This window comes from Anoplopoma fimbria, chromosome 14 (assembly GCF_027596085.1).
Source record: "Anoplopoma fimbria isolate UVic2021 breed Golden Eagle Sablefish chromosome 14, Afim_UVic_2022, whole genome shotgun sequence".
In the NCBI taxonomy this organism is placed as follows: domain Eukaryota; kingdom Metazoa; phylum Chordata; class Actinopteri; order Perciformes; family Anoplopomatidae; genus Anoplopoma; species Anoplopoma fimbria.
The window spans coordinates 14,688,644-14,713,247 of record NC_072462.1 but is presented as its reverse complement, the minus strand read 5'-3'; the positions used below and the strand labels follow the sequence as shown (position 1 = coordinate 14,713,247).

General features: G+C 40.3%; 1 protein-coding gene across 1 annotated transcript; it reads right to left on the bottom strand.

Moving 5' to 3' along the window:
- Window positions 1-282: 282 nt before the first annotated feature.
- On the bottom strand, window positions 283-24,585 carry ass1 (argininosuccinate synthase 1). Its single transcript, XM_054612097.1, has 15 exons — window positions 24,473-24,585; window positions 23,628-23,764; window positions 22,395-22,463; window positions 21,721-21,909; window positions 19,890-19,946; window positions 19,693-19,767; window positions 18,508-18,578; window positions 18,373-18,403; window positions 12,757-12,847; window positions 8,870-8,954; window positions 7,932-7,996; window positions 4,923-5,054; window positions 3,309-3,465; window positions 823-888; window positions 283-711 (listed from the first exon to the last, which is right to left on the bottom strand). The coding sequence occupies exons 2-15, from the start codon at window positions 23,727-23,729 to the stop codon at window positions 663-665; spliced, it is 1,239 nt and encodes a 412-aa protein (XP_054468072.1). The 5' UTR covers window positions 23,730-23,764; window positions 24,473-24,585; the 3' UTR covers window positions 283-662.
- Window positions 24,586-24,604: the final 19 nt, after the last annotated feature.

The following is a 24,604-nucleotide window of genomic DNA, read 5'->3' as shown; positions in this document are numbered from 1 at the left end:
TCTCCTGTGCCAAACTCATGCACCGCTACCGCTTCATCTACATATTGTGAAATATAATAGTGTCCTCGCTGCCATGATATCTTCATGGGGCAGTGACGATACAGCCCAAAGAGTTAAACAGGCAGGCACTAATAAATAGGCTGACTGCCAAAGACATCAACAATTAATCATTAACACATTTAAACTGACAGGGGCTGATGTGTATCTTCATGGTGTTTGCATGTAAACTGATCATAAACTGTTTTCTGAAATGAATTAAGTAAAGAGCTGAGGAAGAAAAAACACAATTCACTTAATTTTATTTCTGACACAAATAATTCCTAGTTTAAATATTTGTGCTTGTGCGTTGACCAACTGATGACAAACTAAGAAAATAAAATACTAAGGAATACATACTTTTATAATGCTCACCCACAATATAGCTAAGAATCAACGTTACAAATTATTAAAACAATTTTCCTTGATTTTTCTCCCACTCCACCACCTACGAAACGTCACAGTTTTACAGTAAGAGTCAGGTCTTATTTTTAGTGTACTAGATACCCTGAATATAACTTACAGTAGATACTGGAGGCACAAAGTCTAATACTGCTGCTACTACTGCTTAAGACACGGCGGAGAGAGGAGGTAAGAAAGAAAGATGATTCTCAGGACAGCAACAGTTACTTCTTGTTGCTGGAGAAACCCTGCAAACGATGGTGTTCCCTCAACCTGTGGAGGAGAAGAAGAAGGAATGGGATGTTTAAAGTGTGATCAAGTCAAATATGAAAGACATTTCTCAACTGTTTTGTAAAGCTGGAATAACTCTTAAGGGATGCTAACCTGACAGCATTAATCCTGATGAATCCAGAGGCATCACATGGATCGTAGTCTCCCTGCACGTCCATGCTGGAAAGAAAATAATTCAAGAAAGAGGCAGGTGAGGCAACAGAGACCAATCTTCAAATCTCTAGGATGGATGAAAACACAGCTCAGGTAAAACCCAGAACTGAAGGAAAAAGTTACAGGATATTCTGCTAACAAAATGATTGAAATGTTTGGTATCATTGCAGTAAACATAAGAGACATGGGGCCCCATCAACTACTGGGATAACTGGATCATTGATAATCTACTCTTTTGAAATAACGTAGCGATCAATTTCCCTCTGAATGCTCCTATTTAGCATTGTTTGTCCCGAATAACATGGAATCAATATCGCAAAATGAAAATACGCTCATGTACACGGGCGCACATCAGACGCACATAAACCCATTTTAAAAACAATCCCATCATATCAACTGTGAGCTAAGTGACTAGAAGATTTTCTAATCTGTTGTTTCTGCCGTGAAGTTTATCTGCTTCTTCTAAAAACACGCAAATCTATAACTTGTGCCAGTGTGCTTTCTGTGCCGTTTAGGCTGTCATCTCATTTTAGGGTGTGTGTGAGCGTCTCACAAAGTGCGTCTGTGTGCTGTGTAATTACAGCAGTTTCTACCTGCAGTGCTTAATACACTCCCTCACAGAGTCCTCTCCTCCCTGCGACACCCCCAACTCCCGATGTACAGCTTGCACTCGTTCTTCAAAAGCACTTAGCAACAGAGGAAATTGCCAACAAATGATAGGATAAACACCATAAAAAGAAAGACCGACAACTAAATCATCAACTCTCAATACAAGGCACCCTACCCGGCACCTGAACATCATTATGAGCGAGTGGCTTTAAAGAATATGTGTGTGTGCATGTGTGTGTGCAAGCATGTGATATTTTGTGTTTGCCTTTAAGAAACCCTGCAGTCTAATTGAGAGCGGAGCCAGTGGACAGCGAGGACGGTGACATTTCTGTCTCAGATGGGTGCGGTGACCGGCTGTATTACCACTGTGTTAATGACGCCGTTTACTGTTGCCCGTGGAGAGCCAACAGGATATCAGCGGGGCTTTCATGCTTAATCTGGTCTACGTGTGAGTGATGTGTGTGATTGTGGCAGGTTGTCTTGTAGTGGCAAATAAGTGTGTGTGTGTGTGTGTGTGTGAGAGAAACTGTAGCTTCCAGGTGTATCACTGTCAGGTACAGGACATGCATGTATTGATACAACGGCTATAAAAGTTTTGATAAGCGAAACAAATGAATAGAATTGAATGAATCACAAATGATGTTACAGATAAAATATACTTTACACTATGGCCACTTTGCATCTATATAAATGTACTTACTGTATGTACCATTAATATCACATAATAATAATTTTGTGACAGAAGAACATCTCTTACATTGCAGCTTTTTTAAAGTACATTTGGTTTTTTGAGCATCTTGTTAGAAGTAATGAGGGCAAAGAAATTACATGTTCAGCGCATTAAACCAGGACGGCCAAATCATAATTTGAATGAATGAATATTTCTGATATATTCGTGTCTTTCTTTAATTGTTCTAATTTATAAAAATAAAAAAATCAGGTTTCCTGTTCAAAATGTGCTAAATGTGATATTTTCAGGTACTCTCACCTTTGATATCAAAATGAATTGCTAAAGTCCATTAGGATGTTATACCTAAATATTAATATTGGTATTGACTCAGTATTGGTAAGGCTCCAGCTTGCACAACATTTGCCATTTTTTAAATAAGTCTATCAGTCTGAATTAGTACAGTAAAATCTCTATTTATCTCTCTCTCAGAGGACAAAACAACTATACATTTTTTTTCCTGGCTTTTTTCCCTTTCCAACCCAGTCAAAGAGATTGAATGGCTGACTGTGTGAGACGTGTATCCTTGTCTCCCTCTTTCTGACCTGCTTAACTAGCATGACACCCGGGTACTTTCTTCTTAAAAGCCCAGTGAAATCACTTCTCTCCTCTGGCCGAAAACGCCATTAGCTCTCTGACTGTAGGGTACAACTGGAGAGACTGAAGTGGAGATGGAGAGGCATATGGAGGGGTTTTTCTTTGGTCAGTGCTGAGCCTGTCCAGAGGGCATCAGGGGTCAGCCTCCTGAACAAACCCACTGTTACCGCGGCTAAGAGGCCACGGAGGTGCACTAGGGAGGGGTTGGGGTCGGGTCTGCCCTCCAGGAACTGAGCTTGACACTTCTCTGATGTCTTTGTGAGGCAGGGTCGGTTTAGTATGTTGATGTGGAGGTCATAAGAGAACTTGGGCAAGCTGACCTAACAACAGGCTGCCTGGTGAACATGTGGAATAGCTGCACTGTGCCCAGAGCAGCCAAACGCAGCTGTCAAGCCCGAACAAGCACACACACTGATTCAGACACATGGCTTCTTGTGTTTATAAGCACACCCACACATATACTCACATACACTTTTATTCTGTCCCCGCTTACCTCACCAACTCCTCGTTGTAGAGGGACTTGGGTGACTCTCGTCCAAGGATGTAGACTTGACCCTTTAAGACACACAGCTGTACTTTGCCCTGCACATTCTCCTGGGACTTGGCTATGCAGTGACGCACAAAATCGCACTCTGGACTGTACCAGAAACCTAAGTTGAGCAAGGAAAACAGCAAAATATTAACAAAAAGTATGGATGTAAAGGTTTGTTCAAAAGCAAGGTTAAAGATTATGTTCATATTTGCCTTTATATATGTATTATTATTTATTCTTATGTATTGGAAAATAGAAACAAACAATACAAAGAATGGACAAGTGGAGAAAGAGGCTCCTCCTCTGTACATCCTCCGTTAGCAGCAGGGAGCACAGGGGTGTGTTTGATGCCCACACTTTTCTCTTTCTCTGCTCTGGTCTCATTTCTGTTCCAGGTGAAGTTCATACACCCCTTTCTTTTGTCCCATTTTGTTGACCTGGCCCGTCAATCCCTGAGACAGATGGGCGAGGAACGTGTTCGTATATGTTCAGAGGTCAGACACGCCCCACTCAGCAGGGGTCCTTCTCTCATCAGCCGCTGACCTCCACCTCATCGTCTGGTCGTGTTCAAAGAAACAATCCTTCCTCGCGTTCATTGCCTCTGGATTGGCACACGGTGTCCGACATGACAATAGAACACAGGTCCCAGTTTTGTTTAGAGTTTTTTTATTCGATCTTCATGTTAGTTCTGTCCATGTGTCGCTGCGAGTGTCTCTTTATGGTGGTTATTTGGGTAGATTTTAATAAACATATTTTTCAATATCGATTAATTCATTATTCTTTGTACTTTTTAAGTTATTTATTGATCACTAATACGCGTGTAGTTGTTGTTAATTTTCCCCCTGTCAAATGCTTGCTGCGTCCGTTGTGCACTTCCCCTAATTGCTGCAAATTCTTTCATGAAAATATTTTTGGGTAAATCATGTTGTATTAATGCAAAACAGATGCAGGACAGGTGGATTGTTAACATAAACCCCACTGCCAGCCGTCTGCTATCTATCTGCAGAGTTATTAATGATTTAAACCCACAATGGGTTTAATCTCTGCCCTGCTTCTGAAGGTAGCACCTTTATGTGTGTGTGTGTGTGTGTGTGTGTTTGCTTCCTGTCTCTGGAGGGTATAACTGAAGTGGCCTAGTAGTCAGTCTCTAATGGCACTGATCCTATTATGTGGATGAAGGTGCAGGGGACTAGAGATTGAGCAGAAGGGATGATTAAGACACCTGAGCCAAGAAAAGCTCACACACACACACACAGACACACACACGCACACACACACATGCAAACATGCTGAACACACAGAGACGTAGGTACGCATGTCTTATATAAACTCCAAAGGGATGTTGAGCCTTCTGACAATCGCCCCATATGATTGGGTGTTTCCAAAAACAAACTTACAAAAAGAAAAGGATTTAGTTTTCTACATAATCACATAAGATCAACACACTTACAGATCCCCATGTTGGATTTTTAAATGTACTATGCACTATGCCTTGACAAAAAGGGTGTGGAAGACAATACAAATAACAGCATTGGTGAAACTATCAAATTAAGATGATGTATTATCGGGACTTACCGTTGTAGACGAGTTCAGAAAACTTGATACCCAGTCCCTGTTTGATCCGACGTACTTCTTTGTCCATGGTAAAGGTCTCAATGTCTAAATGGGCCTGCAACAGAATTGTGCCTCCTGGGGTTTCATATATCCCTGATAAACGCACAAAAAAACCACAAAAGTAATAAGTATCTGCACAAAAAAAGTGGATGCATGCACCTTTATCAGCCAGCCTGTATAATGTCGTTTCATTCAACATAATATCTTGTCATTATTTTATAGTCTACCACCTTTTTGAGACCCAAATGATTATGGCGAAAATACTGAGATAGTACATTTTATCCAATACATCCCTTGATTTTATCACAACAATCATCATCATCATCATCATAAGAGCGCATACATATGAACGTTAACTACTAGCCTTGTTCATCTGAACTCACTTCAAGCCAGCTCTATTAGCCATCAGCCGTCTGACAGACAGGCCTTCACGGTGCTCACAAAACATGGATGAGTCTGTCCTGAGTAAATGACAGGGTAGGAGGCCCCTGCCAGCCTGGAGCCCGGACCAGGGCTCTGCCTACCCTGCAATTTACCCCCTCTGGACATGGAGGGAGGGGTTGAGGGGAGAAAAGATGAGGTAGATGACAGGAGAAATGAAGCTGTCACTCAAACGTCAGCTAAAACAAAAGGAAGGCAGGGTAAATGCTACCAGTCAGATTTGACAACGGAAATAGGAGCTTTAGCAATGACATCCATTTTTTTGTGAGAGCTGGAATTGTGAGGGTTGTTCTCGTATACAATACATGGTTCCTCACATCATCCGTCAATTTGAATGATAGTCACACATTTGTGATTAAAGCTGTGCTGCCAAGCTGCCAAACAGATATTTCTCTACAACCAACACCAGGCGGCCAAATTTTTAATTTTTTTTTGCCAAAACGCCAAAACTCTTTTCTGAGATTTAACAGATAAACACTATTTAGTCCCTTTCTATCTGGTGAGCAGTGGAGCTCAAATCTGTACGACCCTAAATACTCCATCCCAGTTCCTGATCTGAAAATGGAGAAGCGCTTACTTTGTGCTGGCGGCCAAAAACAGAGCTTAGCAATGCTGCTAATTGTCTAAAACCTCAAAAGGCTGCCACCTGAGCTAGAACGGCTTGTGGCTTTCTGATGATCCAAGGCCACAGAGGGCACATAGGGACATTTCCGCTGGCTCCATCAGATAAATAAGTTAAAACTGCCCTCCAACACAACTGGGCTTAAGTGCTCCAAAAGAGATCTAGCTTATCAGAGAGAAGCGAACAATGAAACGCTATCTGGGTAAGCTCCAACAGTGGCAGTTTAGTTAAGCTTAAAGAGACAACACCCCCAGTGGTTTTTGAGGTCTTAATCTTTTATATGGTAACTGCAAGTATGCTAACCATGCTGCAGGCCTGAAGGGGTTCAGGTTAGGAATGAATTCTTCCTGAGCTGATCCCTTTTTATCCTTTGGGCAAACTGTTAGTCCAGCATAAACAGGCAACAAATGTAAATGAAAGCAGATAAATATCTTAAAATGGATTATAGAAAAAAAAAACAATCACACTTAAGAGTACATTTAAACCTGAAATAGTTTGCTTTTTAGTGGAAGGCAATTTCTGTACAAATTATTTCAATAAATGGAAGCATAAAAAAATCAAGTTAATACATTAGAAATGTTTTTAGAGCTTTAAAACTATCTTTTTCAATGCCTATTTCTTTAATGCCTCTGTCTTGGAGTTTGACAGTAGCACGGACTGGATGTGAACATTCCCATTCCTTAACAAAAGAACCAGCCATTTCCAATTGCTTCTGATAGGTGCATCTCAGCTAACACCATCACCGGTGCACAGGTCAGAGGCCTGACAGCACTGTGACAGGAGGGAAATGTTAGTCTGGCACAAGGGGCTGTTGAATGTTTTGTAGCACAGTGACAACATTCTTGACAAACCATTTCAATCTCCCCGGCGCCTCCATGACCCCACACAAATAAATATGACCCAACACAAATAGGTATGACATGTGCCCATTCAATCCCTCCCATCATCTATTGTGCTAACGCGACTGCCAGTCCAGAGGAGAGCAACATGTACACTTGATGGCAGTTATTCAACCACTTGGACACCTTGTGCTCCACCTCTTCCTATTGCTTCAGCAGAGGAAAAAGCTTTGATCTTTTGTTCAGTCGAGGGGAGAGAAAAGTGGGCTTCCCATTTTCCAATTTCTACCTGCCATGTTGAGCCAGAGCTACAAGTCTGTTGGCCAGTCAATTTGCCAATCATAGCACATATGGGGGAAGAGTGTGTGTGTGTGTGTGTGTGTGTGTGTGTGTGTGTGTGTGTGTGTGTGTGTGTGTGTGTGTGTGTGTGTGTGTGTGTGTGTGTGTGTGCGTGTCATACAAGGCCAGTACAGCTCACTGCCCTTGTATATTAGCTGTGGTAACACATGTAGAGACCTGACAAAGGAGCTTTTCAAGATGCCTGTTGATACCAAAGATAAAGAGACAAAAACATCTCTGTGCGGCTGCATGTGCACATATGTGATTGACTGTGTATTTGTGTGTATCTGGCGAAGCGTGTGCGCCGTCATCTTGTTCACAGTGTGTGTGTGTTTTCTGTATGTGTTTGCAAGCATAAGAGAATGGAAATAACTTCGGTGTCTAAGATTCCAGGTGAACCAGAGGAAATCATTACCTTTGAGGAGAGTGCGTTTGGCATGCAGCTTTTATGGAAGCGGAATAGCGAGTGTGACAAAAAGCACTCATGTAAAATAACTGCAAATTGCATGAAAACCCTGGACACTGAAAGGGAAAGCTTTTGAATGGATGTTAAATTAAAATACTGAGACGTGTTTTCAGTGTAAGTGCAAATATGTCCACCTCACTGCGTTTACAGTGTATATCACTGGTTGTGAAAGTGAGAAAGCCTGTCAGACTAATTTGGCACAAAAATAAAAAATATGTCATAACCGAGACAGATGAAAATAAATATAATTTTTAATTGCTTACCTCTGGACTTCATGCCAATGAAACGGTTCTCTACGATGTCAATCCGGCCCACACCGTGCTTTCCACTAAGAGAAAGATAGGGACAACTTTCAATGGATGCACAGTAACATTTATTATTTTTACCTTGAATTATATTAGCCCACATGAGGAAACTTGAAGATTAAGGAATTCTGGGCTACCCTGCTAGTCCAAAAAAAAATTCTGAATAAACAATACAATATAAAAAATTCTCAGCAACAAATACATATTCAAATAATAAATTAATAAAGAACAAAACAAGTACAACACAGCAGCGAGGAAATAATTCACACCCTTGTTAAAAAAATATTTCTCCTCATGTTATTTCCACAAACCTGTGAGCATCATTGGTAAAGTCATTGGTTAACCTTAGAACCTTAGGTCTTTTTTTTATTCATCATTACCTCTCCTTAAATATTATATTTTGAATAGTAAAGCTTAAAATAATATTTCGTCTTCCCATGCCATTAATTCAGAACTACAGAGGAAACAAACTAGTTTGCAATGCTTGTAATGAAGACGCAGCATTAACTTAAACAGATGTCTCATTAAACTCAATAAAAATGTGTAAAGTTCATGACATTTCCCTAAAAAATATCCAGCAGCGCCTCAAATCACCTCTAGAAAGTTTTTTATCAGTCAGCTCACCTTTGGTACTTTTTATTTATGCGGACAGTTGGAAAGTAGAGAGGGAAAGAGTGGCGAAAACACAGGAGGGGAAAACTCTAGTGGGATCTGATCCCAGGCCAGCAGCGACAAACACACATTATCCCAGAGGTGGTAAACTTAACCAATGCTCCACCTCTAGTGACACTTACATACTATTCTGATAGATAATTTCTCTCATTGGACATCTAACAAATCATACATGGAAGGTAAAAGTGATTTTAAGTAAAGACTTAAAAAAAAGAAATACTGACCCAATCTCATTGAGGTATGAGAAGATATCCAGTGGTGAGTCCTTGGATTTGCCTTCCTTCACATTGGTCACCTTAACAGGCACTCCTGAAGGGAAAACAATTTCTTAAATTATATCACACCAACATACAAATAATATTAAAATAAACCTTACTGTTGGCTCATTACTGATCTTTAACACTTATGAGTTATTATGTACTTGTGACTATCTGGTACTGTCAATAATAAAGAAATGTCCCAAACAGCAATGCATTTTTATAATAATGAGATAGTAAAAAAACTGAAACGGCAATTAATGTATAGTTTTTTTGTAGGTTGCTTGGAAAGAAGTTTTTGGATTATTAAGAAAATCATTTCCTGAACAGACTTAAAGTAAAGTAAGCCCACCATTTAACGTTTTAGTGCAAGAAAATGGCAACTGCAGCAGACCACATGACACATGTGCAATTCAATACACTGTGCAATTATAGCTTTAATAGTATTTTCTGTCTGTAAATATAATATTTCAGTTATTGTTGATTTTCTACTGTTTTTTATTGCTTATTTATAATACTTGTTTTTTTTATTTCATTTTTATTTTTATCTTGTCTTTCTTTTACTATGTCTCTTGTGTGCACTTTACCCTATGCTGCTGTAAGCCTGCAAATTTCCCCGCTGCAGGACTAATAAAGGATTATCTTATCTTATCTTAAGCATACAGCTGTTAAATAGTACCCTGTACTGCACATTCAGTCAAAGGCATTACAAGAACATTAGCATTATTTGCAAAGCTGTCAGTGTCATGCATTACTTAGGTGGAAATTATTTTTGAGTATGTGTACCTGATGTACCACAGTTACCTGGGCTGTTTGATTTTTCAACTAACGCAGTGAACATTCCTACTACAAATATAAGCATGAAGCATTATAAAAGCAACCGATTGGCTGGATACGAGTTGATAAAAGGCAAATTGATACAACAAAGCAGGCTGATTCTCATGTTATGAGAATAAACAGCAAAATCAAATTGGTAGCACTTGTTCTTGGAAGTGTGTTTTTTTTTGCTTTCATTCAAGTTCTCCACCATGAAGTTCTATGATTGTTTCCGATTGCCTTTGTTGTTGCCAAATAAATTATATTAATCTTTCAGAAAGCTTTTAAACACAGAGCTATATGTAAAAAGGTCATTTTTAACCTTTATAGGGAGAAAATAAACTGCATCTGCAGGAAATGTTATGGTATCATTCTCTCCTAGGACAAAATGCTAATTATCTGCAAGAGGGGCAACAAAAATCTGTGATTTTCATTGAGATCAGAGATCAATTAACACATGGCCCAAAAACAACAATGAGTAAAACTGAAACCTTTACACAGTTAATCAACAGTTTTGGGAAATGGCTCTCAAAAAACGAATGGAGTTCAAATCTGCTGACAAATGCTCGTTATCTCACTCACTGAAATCAATAGTCGTCAGCTAAAAGTAAAAACCATCACAATAGGAGGCGGCGTGAGCGGCTAATAAATTCAAAGGCCCTGCTCATTTGAAAGCTGTGAAATCGTGGGCAGGCCTTTTCCTAATTCAATTACACACGCAGCTTTGTTACCCAAACTCTCTTTAGCGCTGAGATTTTTTTTGCGCCACTGAGTATTTGTGTGTTCATGCGCATGTGCAGCGGAAAAAAACACTCATCATCACTCATCATCCTACCACTACGTCTCTAACACACACACATTTTTAGTTTTTTAAACATCCAGGCTCGCTCAACACACTTCCTCTCTACCGCCACTTAAACCAAGCACATATCAATCACTGTCATTGACCTGCTTATTCATGGCCTTCAATGAGCAACACGGGCCAAATGTGGAGGCGAGGAAACAAACATGAGATAGGTGTGTGTCTGTGTGTGTGTGTGTGTGTGTGTGTGTGTGTGTTGATAAGGGAATATAACCACAAGAAGAGAAAATGAGAAAGAAATCTGCTGATATTCACTCTACATCTGTCCGGCGTTCGGTCCTACACCTACTTTAGCATGCTTGCAGTTGTCAGTCACATTGCTTTGAAGAGAAGAGCAGCACTTCTGCCTTTCAACCGAGCGTTTACAAAGCCCTCACAGGAATGACACGTGAAGGACTTGACAAATTTTTTTAGACAAGGGCTTTGTTGACGGCCCATTCTCATATCGCGGGAATCGCGGTGGCTCCCATGGAAGAAGAAAAAGTACCTCCCAGTGCAGGAGAGGGCAGTATGGATGGTGCATTATCAAACCGCACCCCCTCCCAGATACCTAATAATTAGATTAAAAGTTCAAATAAATTAAGTGTCTGAACGTGGGAGTGTAGGGGCTGGCCTTTTCGTCCCTGTGCTCTCTTTTTTCCTCGCTCTCTCCATCATGCGGGTTCTATCATTCACTGAGGGGTCTTTTTCTCTTCATGATCCTTTTCTTCAGTTTTTCGCAGCCTAACAGTGCAGACAATGGGAGCACAGACACAGTTGTAGGAAAAATTACTGCTTTACATTTTTCCTCTCTGTCTCTTTTTCCTCTCCACTTCTTTGGCATGAAAGGAGGGAGGGATGAATTTTTTTTATTTTCCTTAAAAAGGGAGAGAATCGGGGAATGGAGTGTTTGACGGGGGAAAAGGTTCCTGTCGTTAAATATTCTTTTTTAATCAGTGAGAAAACTTTGGTGAGAAAGGCAGGGATGAAAAGGTGGGAGGGGGAATGAAATGAAACATTCTTGTGCTGATCTTGTGCTCAGAGGGAGGAGTAGGCTCGGGCCTTTGTGTGGACAACTAAAACAGCTTTTGTCATAGGGTGCTCAATAAAGGCACAGAGAATATGTGTGAAAACGGAGCACAGGCCTGCAAAGAACCCGCGAAACCAGTCCAGGCTTTACCACTGGACCACTGTTTTACAAAAGCATATCTCATCTCCAGATGAACTCACAGAAAACCTACTTGTTTTATAGTTTAACATTTTCCATTTTAGTGCAGATACATTTTGAATACTGAATGGCATTTTAATTTGCTCTTTTAACAGCTTTAATGGTCACAAAAATATTCCCACCAAATCTTCTGCCGACCATCTGAACTTCCCTTATATAACCTCATAAAGCTGCCCATCAAGCCCATGTGATCAGAGGAGCTAGTGTCTCTCAGCCGATTGATGTTAGAGCTCTTCAGCCTCCACTAGTGACCAGGGATGAAGGGACATCTGTGCAGTTTGCCCCCAGGCTAGGATGTTTCTTGCCATTTTCTCTTTACGCAAACATGTGACACTTTCCACTATTCAGCTCATGGCAATATATCTAATGAGCGTTTCTCTGGCCCCTCAGGGCTCGGTGTATTAGCTGGACTTAATGCTTCCGGCCTGTGTGTGCCCCCGGGCCAAACGTGGCAGCTTTGGACCAACTAATGCTGTGGAGGGGTTAAGGATAAATCTGGGTGGTCAGGAATGGTGATAAACTGCAACCGGGTCAGCGCGAGAGGTATAGCCCTGCGGCGATAACCATCAATGTTAAGTAACATGAAGGGACGTGGACATTCTTACTTATGCTGTATTTGAGTTCAAAACTGATCTTAAGTATCTGAAGTGTCTTTTGCAGTGTATGTGTGCATGACAACAAACAAAATATTGTATCCTATCATTATTGATGGGTCCTGGCATTTTTCAAAGTTCAAAAGTTTAAATAAATAATTTCTTTATCATTGAATTTTGTTATATATCATTCTCACATATAAAGGAAATATACATTTAATTTGATTGAATTTCCATTGAATCAAATTAATAATCAGTTCTGATCTTTCATAATGAACATTTGACTATTTCTGGCATTAGATTTTACCGAAAAGTAAAAAACTACAGCAGACTGACAGAAAAAACTCAACAAGTGACACATGGTGCAAGCACAAACCATTTGTGAACTCTATCTCCAGTACATCGGGGGTGTTGGGAGAATCTTCCGGGTTCTTGGTCATCAGGTACAGGTCAGCCGGAGCATGGGTCTGAAAAAAAACCACACAAAAACACACTCGCTCTCTCTATTTCACACACTTTTATTTCCTTTGATGAATAACCAGGACCTTCTGAGACCTCATCAAACCACAGTACTGCCGGTGGGGAGACTATTGAATGAGGTGATAGCGGTCAACTCGAGACATAGCGGGAGAAGAAAAGAGAGGATGATGCGTGAAAAAAGGAGAAACCTGAAAACACCATCAGGAGTCGAGCGAAGACAAAAAAAAAAAGAGAGTGAAAAAAAAAAATCAATGTTCCATTTTTCTCCTCTATTTGGTTTCATTTTCCCTGCGTGGCCCTTCACCACAGGGGAAGGCGGGGAAAAGTGGGATGCAGGGAGAAGGATGGTGGGAATTGGCAAAAGAAAGAAATGACTCACATCCCCAAGAATAGAGAACACCTGACAAGTCAAAAGCCCACCTGATAGTGTGACAGAATCTATTTTAGCAACAGTGTGTCCTCAAAAACATTCAGATTCTTTCATGTGCCTGCGGTTCTTCCCTAACTGTCTTTACTTCCTCTAATCTTCCACTTGTCAAGTTTTGATTTCCTTAGTGACATTTCCTTTCTATTCCATTTTCAAATGAAGAATTTTGCTAAAAGGGCATCACACAACAAAGACTTAAAGTCGACACCCTAAATCCACTAAAGTTGTCCTGGGTGACAGATGTTTGTCATTTTTCCAGATGGTGGGAGCCAGGAACGATTTCAGTAAGTCACGGTTGGGACCTAAAAGAGCGTGGCGGTCTGACGTGTCTGCCCAGCGATGTGGCCCTCCAACAATTACACAGCATTAGGACAAGACGATGGCCAATGTCTCCTGAGCTGAGGCAAATTGCAGGGGGACTATGCAAAATAACTACTGGGTGCATTTAAATGGAAAGCTTTACCAGACACTAAATCATCATACAATAACTAATCGGCATCCGCTCGTCGCCTGTCAGTGAAGGGAAAACGAGCAGCGCAATCACTTTCCTTCCTTTTAACTAAACACCAAAATTGACTGCAAAGGCAGCCGGCTTCCTCTCCTTTATTTTCTGCCTCAGTGCCCTGAAAGATGCCAAATGAGAGCGAGCAGGAGAGGGGTGAAATAACTACCCTAAAAGGCCTTTTGATGCACACTCTTTGAGAGGGGGGGGGGGGGATTGAATTTTAAATACTGGAGAATATGAAAGACTATGTATCTTGTGGTGTTATATGCTGGTTATAAATGATTGGTTGTTGTTTTTAATCTTTGAATAAAACACAGTATCATGTTATTGAGCCACTGTCTGTTTAGGTTGCTAACTTACGTGAAAACTTAACTTTTTACATATTACTTTTACGGTTTTTGACATGTTATGCATTAACTAAACAAGCAGCCCTTTATACCTAAACAAATTGAAGCCTATCTTTATTTTACAGCTTTGGATATATTACAAATTACTGGTTTCGGGTGAATTTCAACTAACTATCACTTTGTTCCCTGAGTGAGTGTCTTTATTGCCTTTAAACAACAAAAACATTTCGTGCTTAACTGCACTATGGCTTCGAGAAAAAAACAATTTCCACCTGATAAATAAAAAGCACACTTTTAAAATGTATAGAAATTCATTCCTCTGGTTGAGGAGTGCTTGAAAACTCATGCGTGCTCCAACCATGAGAGCTTAAACTTACTATTGGTCTGTTGGATACAAAGAAAAAAGAGAAAAGTAAGGGGGAATAGGCTTGTTTCCAGTGAGCCAGAGATCAATGCATTTCAATTCAAACCCCCTGCAGGTGGACCTGTCCCAAAGCCATGGCCCTGAAAGAGTGGAAAAGGTAGAGGCAAAGAGGGCGGGGGCAGGGGGTATTGGTGGGAAATGGGGCATGAAGCTCACCATCATGTAGCACAGAGCAGCTCCTTTGGCAGTCTTTGCTTCTGCCATATTGTTGTGCTAAACGTGTCCCATACAGCACAGAAGAGGGCTGACGCATGAACTTAAAGCAAGTAAATTTCTATCTTTCCACATATTAGTTGCCTCATTGGTTTTCAATCGAAGCCAACAGAGCCAAAAGAGGCAGAGGTGGCAGGAGGGAGGGGGGGGGGAAGCAGGGGAGAGTTGAGGGAGATAGAAGAGAAGAGGACGGTAAAAACATCTTTGGCGCAATGGGATGGAAATGACACGTAAATCACCACGTTTCAAGTCTGTCCTTCTCTTTAAAATGCAAACACGGCAAATTGAGACAAGAATAAAACAATACACACATGATTTGCTGAAGAGATATCTATATTCTTAACACCACGGATGTTTTGGTTAATGTTAGGGCCTCAGCTGAATTTAATGAGGACAACATGCACTTCTGCATGGAGAAAAACTAAAGTGACGCCGAGATGGAAACAGGGAGCTCTCGCTAAGTATTACAGGTCAGACCAATCAGACCTGGGGGCAGCGAAGGCACAAGACAAACGCTGACCTCTTTGCTTCAAAGCACACATTCACATGCATACTTACACCTACAAGCCCACTTCCTTCCCCTAAAGGCAGTCTTCTGTCCATCCTTCTTTCCAACCAGCCATGCAAACCAGCAGAAAACAAGTTTTCATTTCCTCTAGGTGAGCAGAGGGCCCGGCGTCACGCTCCTTTACTCCCGGTCAACACGAGCAGTGGCCCATCAGCCCGCTGATCAAAGAGCGCGGCGGGCCCGAGGAGGCTCACTGACACAGGCTATAATTAAGACTGAGGTGGTGTTTTAATGACTCAGGACGAGTGTCAGGCTGCCTCAGGCTGCGCCATGACTGCTCATGTGTGGAGAGACACAGAGAGGAAGTAGTGGGCGAACTGTCGGGTGTGGAGCCATCTATTAATTGGCATAATGCTGATCAAATCTGATGAATTTAACACATGATATAGCATACTAGACAGTTATAAAAATCTATCCTGTCAATGCCAACTACAGGTGGGTGATATGCTTAAAATCTTCTGTGATAAGGATTTTAAATTTTACATTGCAATGCCGGTATATATCCTACTCTGAAACATTCAATTCAACAACATTTATAGATTAAATAACAAAGAGGGAATTTTGTTGATGGATTATCCTGTGAATTAAAGACACAGCCACAAATAAAAATCCTGTATTTCCAATATTGCTATGAATCAGGCCAGTTAACTGTTCTGCATCATTGCCAACAATAGTCAAATAATCCAACCCTGACAAAACAAACAAAACCACAGTTTTATGTAGGAGCACGATTTGCTCAACTTAACATCAACCTCTAGCTCAATGCAGTATAGTATTAAATGTGACTGTATGAACACAATTACAGATAGCCAAAGTTGCCCTGGGCGCATTTCTACACATAGGTTAATGCTGCCAGATGGAGCTGAGTAAATACAAAAAAAGTCACCGTGCCATTGTTCAAGGGAAGGTGGTTTGGGGTTATCAGGAAGGATACCGTGTTAATCACAGAGTAACCTGAACTCTGCTGACTCTTATCTACAGGAGAACATATGAGCGACCATTTGGACATTTCCTAATCTGACTGTGTTGAGCAGAGAGGGGCCTTTGTATCACATGTGGGGGGGCGATGCAGGGGTTTGAATGGTTGAGGTCCGCCCTGAGCCTTTAGGGCTGTAAGTGGAGGAGAGAGAGAGAGAGGCCGATACAGAGAGGAGATACTTAGAACAAGATGACCTCTTTCAGATGACCCTCCAGGTTGATAAGAATCTGTCATGTTGGTTTGAGCATTTTCTGTGAAGACCGGTTACTTTTTGTCAATTCATATTTGCACTAATGTCCTGCTTTAAATTGCATTTAAATTCATGTTAAACCTGGGAATTATGTTTAGATATAGTGTTGTTGTTGTGATGTTTATTCTGATACTATGTAACAAACATACTTTGTAAAAGGACCAATAGCCAGAGCGGGCAGAGGCTGTGGCTACTGAAAATTACTCAATATTCACAGCTTGTTCAAATTCAAAATATAATTTTGTGCCCTGGGTAATGTATTCAAATCCTTTTACCACTCTGGAACCCCTGCACCATAAATATTTCATTGTATTTAATGCCATTAATCGATTCAATATTTGAGTAAATGGTCCAAAACAAAACCCCCTGAATGAATCAGTTACACAATACTGTCATCATACATCGCTATGCTATTGAGCCGGTTCGCCTCATTCTTTTCAAAACATTTCTCCACATGCCGACCACTAAAGCGGCAGCGGAGGGGTGGGAAAGGGACAGAGAGAGAGTGAGAGTGAGAGAGATAGAGGGCCATGAGTTACAGTGGCCCTGCCCCTGCATCTCCACTCCAGCAGCGCGGCACCCCTCGCCTCCATGTGACACCCCGTCCATTGGGGACTCATCTGTCTGGTGCTCTGCCTTTGTACTTTACTGTTACTGGTGACATTTTGGTGTCACGGTGTCACGATGAAATGGCTCCCCTCCCACGTCGCAGCCCGCGGCGCCGCAACCAGCGGAACAATGAGGTCCCGAGGAGTTGGGGCTGGAACTCAGGAGGCCCCAGCTGGGCGCAACGCCCTAACCCTTCCCCCTCCCCGGCTCCCATGAAATCGGGAATTAGTAGAAGCGTTGCTGACGACAAGTCAGTGTCTGTGTGTCCCAGGCTCTTCCCAGGGCCCGGCGAAGACCCGGGTCGAGGAGAGACACAGACAGACACAGCGACCAAGGGATGGGAGCTTTTTGGGGTCACCGGGGGCAACCTGTATGTACTGCTTTGACCCCTGACCCCAGCAGAGATCAAACTCTGTCTCACCCATGGAAATGTGGGAGAATGATGGTGTTGGTCTCTGGTGAGGCTGGCATGGGTCAGCAGAAGGGACAGTAGATTTACTGCTGTGATATTTTTACCGTTACTCCAAGTAGTGATTCATTTAAAACTGTAAAAAAAAACTGTGTAGTATTTTGTCTGTCTGCTGTTTTGGAAATGACAGCCAACGTTATGTGTGTATGAGAAGAGAGAAGAGATTTTTTACTGTACTTAAAGGAACTGTTTACATTTTCTCAATCTCCAATCTATTTTTGTGCTAGATGATAAATGATCTGTGTAATTTTGACTGATTGTTCTATTTGTTTTAACACTACATTGATCATAATGGATGATGATACTGAAACAGGTACTGATCTGATGATGACATTGACTTATCTATAACTGTTCAGGTTTATCTTTTCACCGCCACAAATGGTGCAATTGACTCCATTTCAGAATTAACAGGTTCTTGAATAATGGTGTCAGTGATTAGGATTGTGCATACAAATTAAAGTCAGTATTGTCAGTGAAGTTGCATTTGTGTGAAACAATAATATGTTATATAAAATGAGGGACTTTCTTGGTATTCAACCAGTGCTTTTTCATAACAGCGTTGACTGCATATGCAAAAAAATTCCAGCGTTACCGCAAAAGTGTGACTTTAATTTATATACCAGCTAATCACACTGCAAAAGGTGAAAGGGACAACAGGAGGACAACAGAAAAACTATAAATAGAACCCACTTTTGTTCAGGAATTTGTGAACTGATCTTACCTTGGGATTCTCCAGGATGCCAGACTCATAACTGTAAAGAAACATAATTCAAAGAATAATTGATAAAATCTGTTAGAAAACGATATTATATATTGAAACAGGCTAAAGAAGGTGTACCACAACAGTCCTACCAACCTTATATGCAGGAGGTTGGCGTCCATGCTCCAGGGGGCCCGCGGAGTGACGGGCACAGGGATACCATGTTTCTACAGTTTGACAAAGATAAGCTGTTGTTATGATACATACGGTTTGCCTGTAAGCTAAACGCACCTGACGGATAGAGACTATATATCAGAGCTGTACTTGTCTGTTGAGAAAGTTAAGTTCAGAATACGAGGAACCAAGCACACTATTTCCAGCGGCTCTATTTTGTTTTTATGTAACCAAAAGGCCCCATAAAAACCAAATAATGAAGTCATTTTTGGTATGTTCAAAGTAAAAGTCAACAATTCTACTGCTTTAAGATTGTGTGATTTCAGAAGTACCCAAGAGGCCAACAAGGTAGTGGTGTTTACTTAAACATGACCACCCTCTAGTGGTAGAAACTGGTCAAAACCACCATCATGAACAAACCGCCAATAACTGCGTGTGTGGTCTGAATAACATAAGTCTTAGAATGGTTATGTTTACTGTAAATATAATCTTGAGTGTGAAATTAAATGACAAGAGAGAATGGATGTAATAATACATTTACTTGCATTTTTTCACTAAAGTTATCTGAAATGAATAGACATGGTAAAGGGATTTAAAGATTAAATTTTTTGTTAAAAAACTATTGAGCTTATGTCAACGGTATATAGATAACACTTAATTGATCTCAGGCTGGATAAAGATACAAAAATAATGAATAATGGAGCAAAGGAAATACAAATTGGGAGAGCTGTACCATAAAATGAGAGCTATATACGGATACAACAGAAGTACAGAGTATTCAGTAAGTAGAAACAAAATCTGTACAGTTATTAGATATATGAGAGTTTTATACAATATTCAAGGTGGATATTTCTGGTTTAATGTAATTATTGCTTTTCTCTCAATATGCTGCTGATAAACCATCCCAAATGCTTCAGACAAAACACTTTTCATACCAAAATTTCAAATAAGGAACTTTAATCTGAGACAAATTGTTGTTAAACCAATTTTAGGTCATAACTTTGTGCAGTTTGGGAAATTTATAGACCAAGTGATGAGTCAATAATTCCAAATCATTGATATCTTTCTTAATAATGAAAGTAATCTTTAGTTGGCAGCCCTAGACACCACCAAATTGAACTACGGATATTATGTCAGATTCCGACATAAACAGACTGACGGAGTTACCTCTGCATATTCCATCAGGTCTGTTCTCCCCCGGAAGCGGTTGTAGAATTCAGGGATCCTCCACGGTGCGATGATCTGAACAGCACCAACAGACAGAGCGAGAGAATCAACCCGACTGCAGCAGCATCATCATTTCATCAGATGCTGTTTTAAACAGTACGAGCCATAACCTCCATGAAGTAAAACAGCTAACTTACTTTGACTTCAGGGTAGAGGGCGTAGCATGTGAGTTCAAAACGTATCTGGTCATTGCCCTGCAAAACACAAACATAAAGGCTCAGCTTGATGGGCCACATGGGAGTCAATGTTCAACTGCATTTATGTTAACAGTTTAAAATTAACAATAGTATTTGACAGTGTGCACAGTATCAATTCATTTCATTATTAATTCAATTGTTTGTCCGTGAAAGTGTGAGAAAATAAAGTGTTTTGCTATTTCCCAAAACCCAAGCTGACATGTTCAAATAATTCGTTTTAAGCAACCAACGTTCTGAATCCCAAATGTTCTAAATGTACGATCATAAAATACAAAGAACACCACCAGAAAAACTACTCAAACCATTATAGATATTGTTGCAGTCTCTTTCTTCATTAATCATCTTTAAAAACAAAAATATAGAGGAAAGCAAACTGCATTATCTTAATTATCACAAATAAAAATTAAAAATAAATATTAAAAAACAACTGAAAAATGTTCATTCACAGCTGATGACGTTACAAGGGTATTATTTGAGCTCTGTATTGAAACTTTATGATGTGGTATCTGTCTCCATCTACAGGCAAAATGTGGACACTGCATTTTCGACTGACGACTGAAGTAGAAATAATACAAACATTTCTATCAAGGCATTGAATTAAAAAAAGGCATGTTAAAGAAACAAAAATATTTCTTCTGAACTCAATCACAATGCAAAAGGATGAAACTACTTATGTAATTTAGCTTAAACTTTAACTTAAACTATAAGCACCTGGACCACACAGACATTTGTTGGAAGAAAAGTTATTCTGACCTAAAGAGATGAGATGCAGTGAAGTCTTTCACCAATCAACAACAGTGTGAATTAACGCCCTATTATAATCATTGTCATTATCATTTTATTGTAATTTAGTATTAAGAAAAACTAAAACTAAGATCACTGCTCTAAATAAGTTTTTATCTTAAAAAACTTTTAATATTCCTCTGGACCAAACAATATATAAAACTGACTCAACACTTCATTTTTCCTTCTGTGTTACAACACTTTGAAATGATCTCTTTATCTTCCAGGTGTAATTTTATGCTAAAAGTTGAAATAGAGTATGCCGTGCTGATTCACAGCTTATCAGGAGGTAAAACATGCAAGTATGTCTGAGTGACACATGAACACAGCCAACGTGACATGAGGGAATACAGATCTTTGGAACAAGGTACCTGTCAATGTGACAGGCTTTCAGATAAAGTGGTGCAATTTTGCATGAAATCCAGGCAAAAAAACCACTCACTGCTCACTCAAACTAATCAGAAAACCATTCACCAGGCCTCTAAAGCATAAAAACATATTTGCATTTTCTTTTAAGCTGCAGTGACTCGTTTCATTTATGTAGCTGACGGTTCAGTGCAAGAAATAGTGCAGATGATAGCGATAATAACATCCGTCTCAGATCTGCAGGAAACATCTACTTTCTTTTAATTAATATATAACTAATTATAATTATAGTTTCTGAATAAACGAGAGCTCTGAGGAGGGTAGATTCCTGAGTTAGTGTTCGGCCAAAAAAGTTAATTTTCAACCCTGCAAACATTTGGCCTAAATCCTCTTGGAGGACGGTGACCTTGTTAGTTTGCATTTAGAAAAGACTGAAGAGGGGGCATCCCCGTGGATCAGCCCCACAGCACTTACTCTTTTTGTCCCAGCTCTAGAATAAAGGCAATAAAATGCAAATATTCTTTAAATAGATTACATTTGGGTCGGGGATTCAGTCATATGAGCAGATTATTGGATATTCTCCTTCCTCAGAAAAGTCTCTTGTTCCCCCTCTGGTTCTTACCTTTCCTGTGGCACCATGGGAGACAAACTGGGCCCCCTCCCTGCGTGCAATCTCGACCTGGCTGCGGCCGATGCAGGGCCGTGCCACAGCTGTGCCCAGCAGGTATCGGTCCTCATACACGGCATTGGCCTGAACTGCGGGCCAGATGAAGTCCTCCACAAACTCTGAACGCAGGTCTTCAATGAAAACCTACAGAAGAAAAGGACGTTAGGACACAGAACGGGGTTTAGTGTCAAGTCTTTAATTCTATTTACAGGGCCATTTTTATTCAAGAAACAATGAAATATTCTCTTCTAGGAAAATAAATAACTGATAATTGTTCGTCACAAAAGACCTTTGTCTCATACTGTTAGTTATTGATGTGAACACAGAATACCTTACAATAAAGCAGCTACTGATTTTCATTCATTACAGCATGCTATGATTGTATTTTAAGATGATGAAAACTTGCTTTTGCATGTTAACGCCATACACTTTTTTATTGGTGCAACCAAAATAAGTTAGGATTAATTGAATTTGAGATCTTATCGCACTTTTTTCAAATTAGATTATGTTTCTTTCCATAGATATCGCAATAATATCATTATCGTTGAATTCTTCCAAATTATTTTCACCACTATGATCGTGTAGATCTGATATCGTGACAGACATTTTTCATTAATTCTGTCTCTTACCTTCTTTGCACCGAGCTTTTCTGCCTTTTTCCGGGCAGATTCAAAATCTTCATCTTGCCCAATGTTGGCCTAGAAAGACACAAATTTAATTTCACATCAAAATGGCTCAAATATAGACATTTTCACAAATACTTGCAACTGAAACTGAGCTGTGCAGTTACATCTGTTTAGAGCTCCTGTGGAATAACATGCAAGCCCTCCACCTATAAACATCCCTGCTCATGACTGTGCAAGTATTAATTCTGCCAATCCGTGATCTTGTAATTCAGATCACGTCTGCTGAGGAGATGTTGCAATCACCTCACAGAGAAAACCACTTTAATGTTTTTGAAGAGGCTGTCTGATCTCCTGAGCTGAACACTGAACAAGGAAATACATTCCTGCAAAGACATGATACTACTGTAAGAAACAAACCGGACAAACCTGCAGCTTAACGTTTAACTGGGCTTATGATATTTTCAGCAATTATCATTTTAATTGCAGTGCAGTTGACTGAGGATGAGTCACATTCAATGCTCCAAATCATTACATATTACAAAACATTCAGTGCCACTTCAGGTTAACTCTTTCCCATTAATTGTGAATTACTTACCTATCCGGTGCTTTATTTAATTTGATTTTACATACAGATATCATCGAAAACTAAAAACCATTCACATTTCACATTCCAGGGAAAGCCATAAGCAGTTATCGTTGTGTAACTCTGCCCGACTGTTTGCTGATGCAATTGTTGAAGCAAGTGCATGGTTTCATCAGAAAACAATCAATTATGAATCGAATCAGTGGCTGCTATTCTTCTTCTACTCCCCTGGTGGGCCAACAGCAAAAAGAGTTGGAGGGCTGCACCTCACTTGTCACAGCAGTGAACTACGGACAATCACACCCCCCCCCACCCCACCCAACTTCGAACCACAAAGCCACTGAATGAAAAGTTAGACAACAGGAAAATCTGCCTGCTTTGCACTTCTAAACTGCCTCCGGGCAAAAAGTAAATCCAGCCAGATTTGCGCTGGCATTATGAAGCCAAATCCTGTAAGGTTGGGAGTTAACTAGTAATAGCTCTGACAGGTCTTTTTTGGGTTTTTTCCTCACATGCCCGCATGACAGACTGTGTCAGCTGTCTCAAAAAAGTTTATTGTAAAACTTCAGAGATGCATGACATGAAAAAGCAGCTGGTTGGAGGCACATAAACACATAAACCTGTTCACCAGACACTGGTCTCTAAACCCTTACCAAGAACGCGATTACGTCGTAGCCCTGTTCCTTCAACCAAACCAGAATACAGGATGTGTCCAGTCCACCGCTGTAGGCCAGAACCACCGTTCCTTTAGACATGATGAGGGTTTAAAAAAGTACAACAGGTGGAGAAGCTGTGGAGGGGCAGCAGAGAAGAGACAGCAGGGAATCCATTATATATATCAGTAACTAGCTGTGGAGGAAATGTCAATGTACTATCTAGGATCTCTTAAGACAATCTATTGTCATTTGACAATAAATTCATTCAGATTATTCACCCATTGGGAAAAATGAATACAAATTTTTTTTTAAATAAATGCATAGAGGGAAAACAAGTATCTCCTTTTATTAATGATTTATGACTACATTCAGAGTATAAATCTACGATTATAATATTATTTGCATGTTTTGATTATTTATTTTTCTATTTATGTCTCTTATTTGTTTGTTTGCACTATCCACTCTGCTGCTGTAATCCTGCAGATTTCAACGTTGTGGGACTAATAAAGGATTATCTTATTTTATCATTCAAATGATTTGTGTCTTTGTTTGGTACATTACTGGGTTCTGAACGGTTTAAGATAACATGTGCCTGTCAACATCTGTTTACATCCATGGCCAACAGGCGCACAGCTATTGTGATGATGTCATGCGACAAAATGTGAATTAATTATCATTAATCTACATAACATAATAAGATATAACGTTGCGTATTTTGCCACAGCAACTGGTCGTCTGTTGAAAGTCCCTCGCCATACACTGCTACCTCGCTGCTGTGACGACAGACTAAACGTTACATTGAAATATAAAAAAACAAGTGCGCGTTATTTTGTTTTACTTACCAGAGAGTGATTTGTGTGAGATAAATGCGCGCTGGTCAGAGCCGGTGTCGCCGTCGGTCGGTCGGTCGGTCGGTCGGTGAGGACTGGAGGAAAGCAGCGGCAGCGTGTTTGCTTTTAGGGCTACCTCGGTCT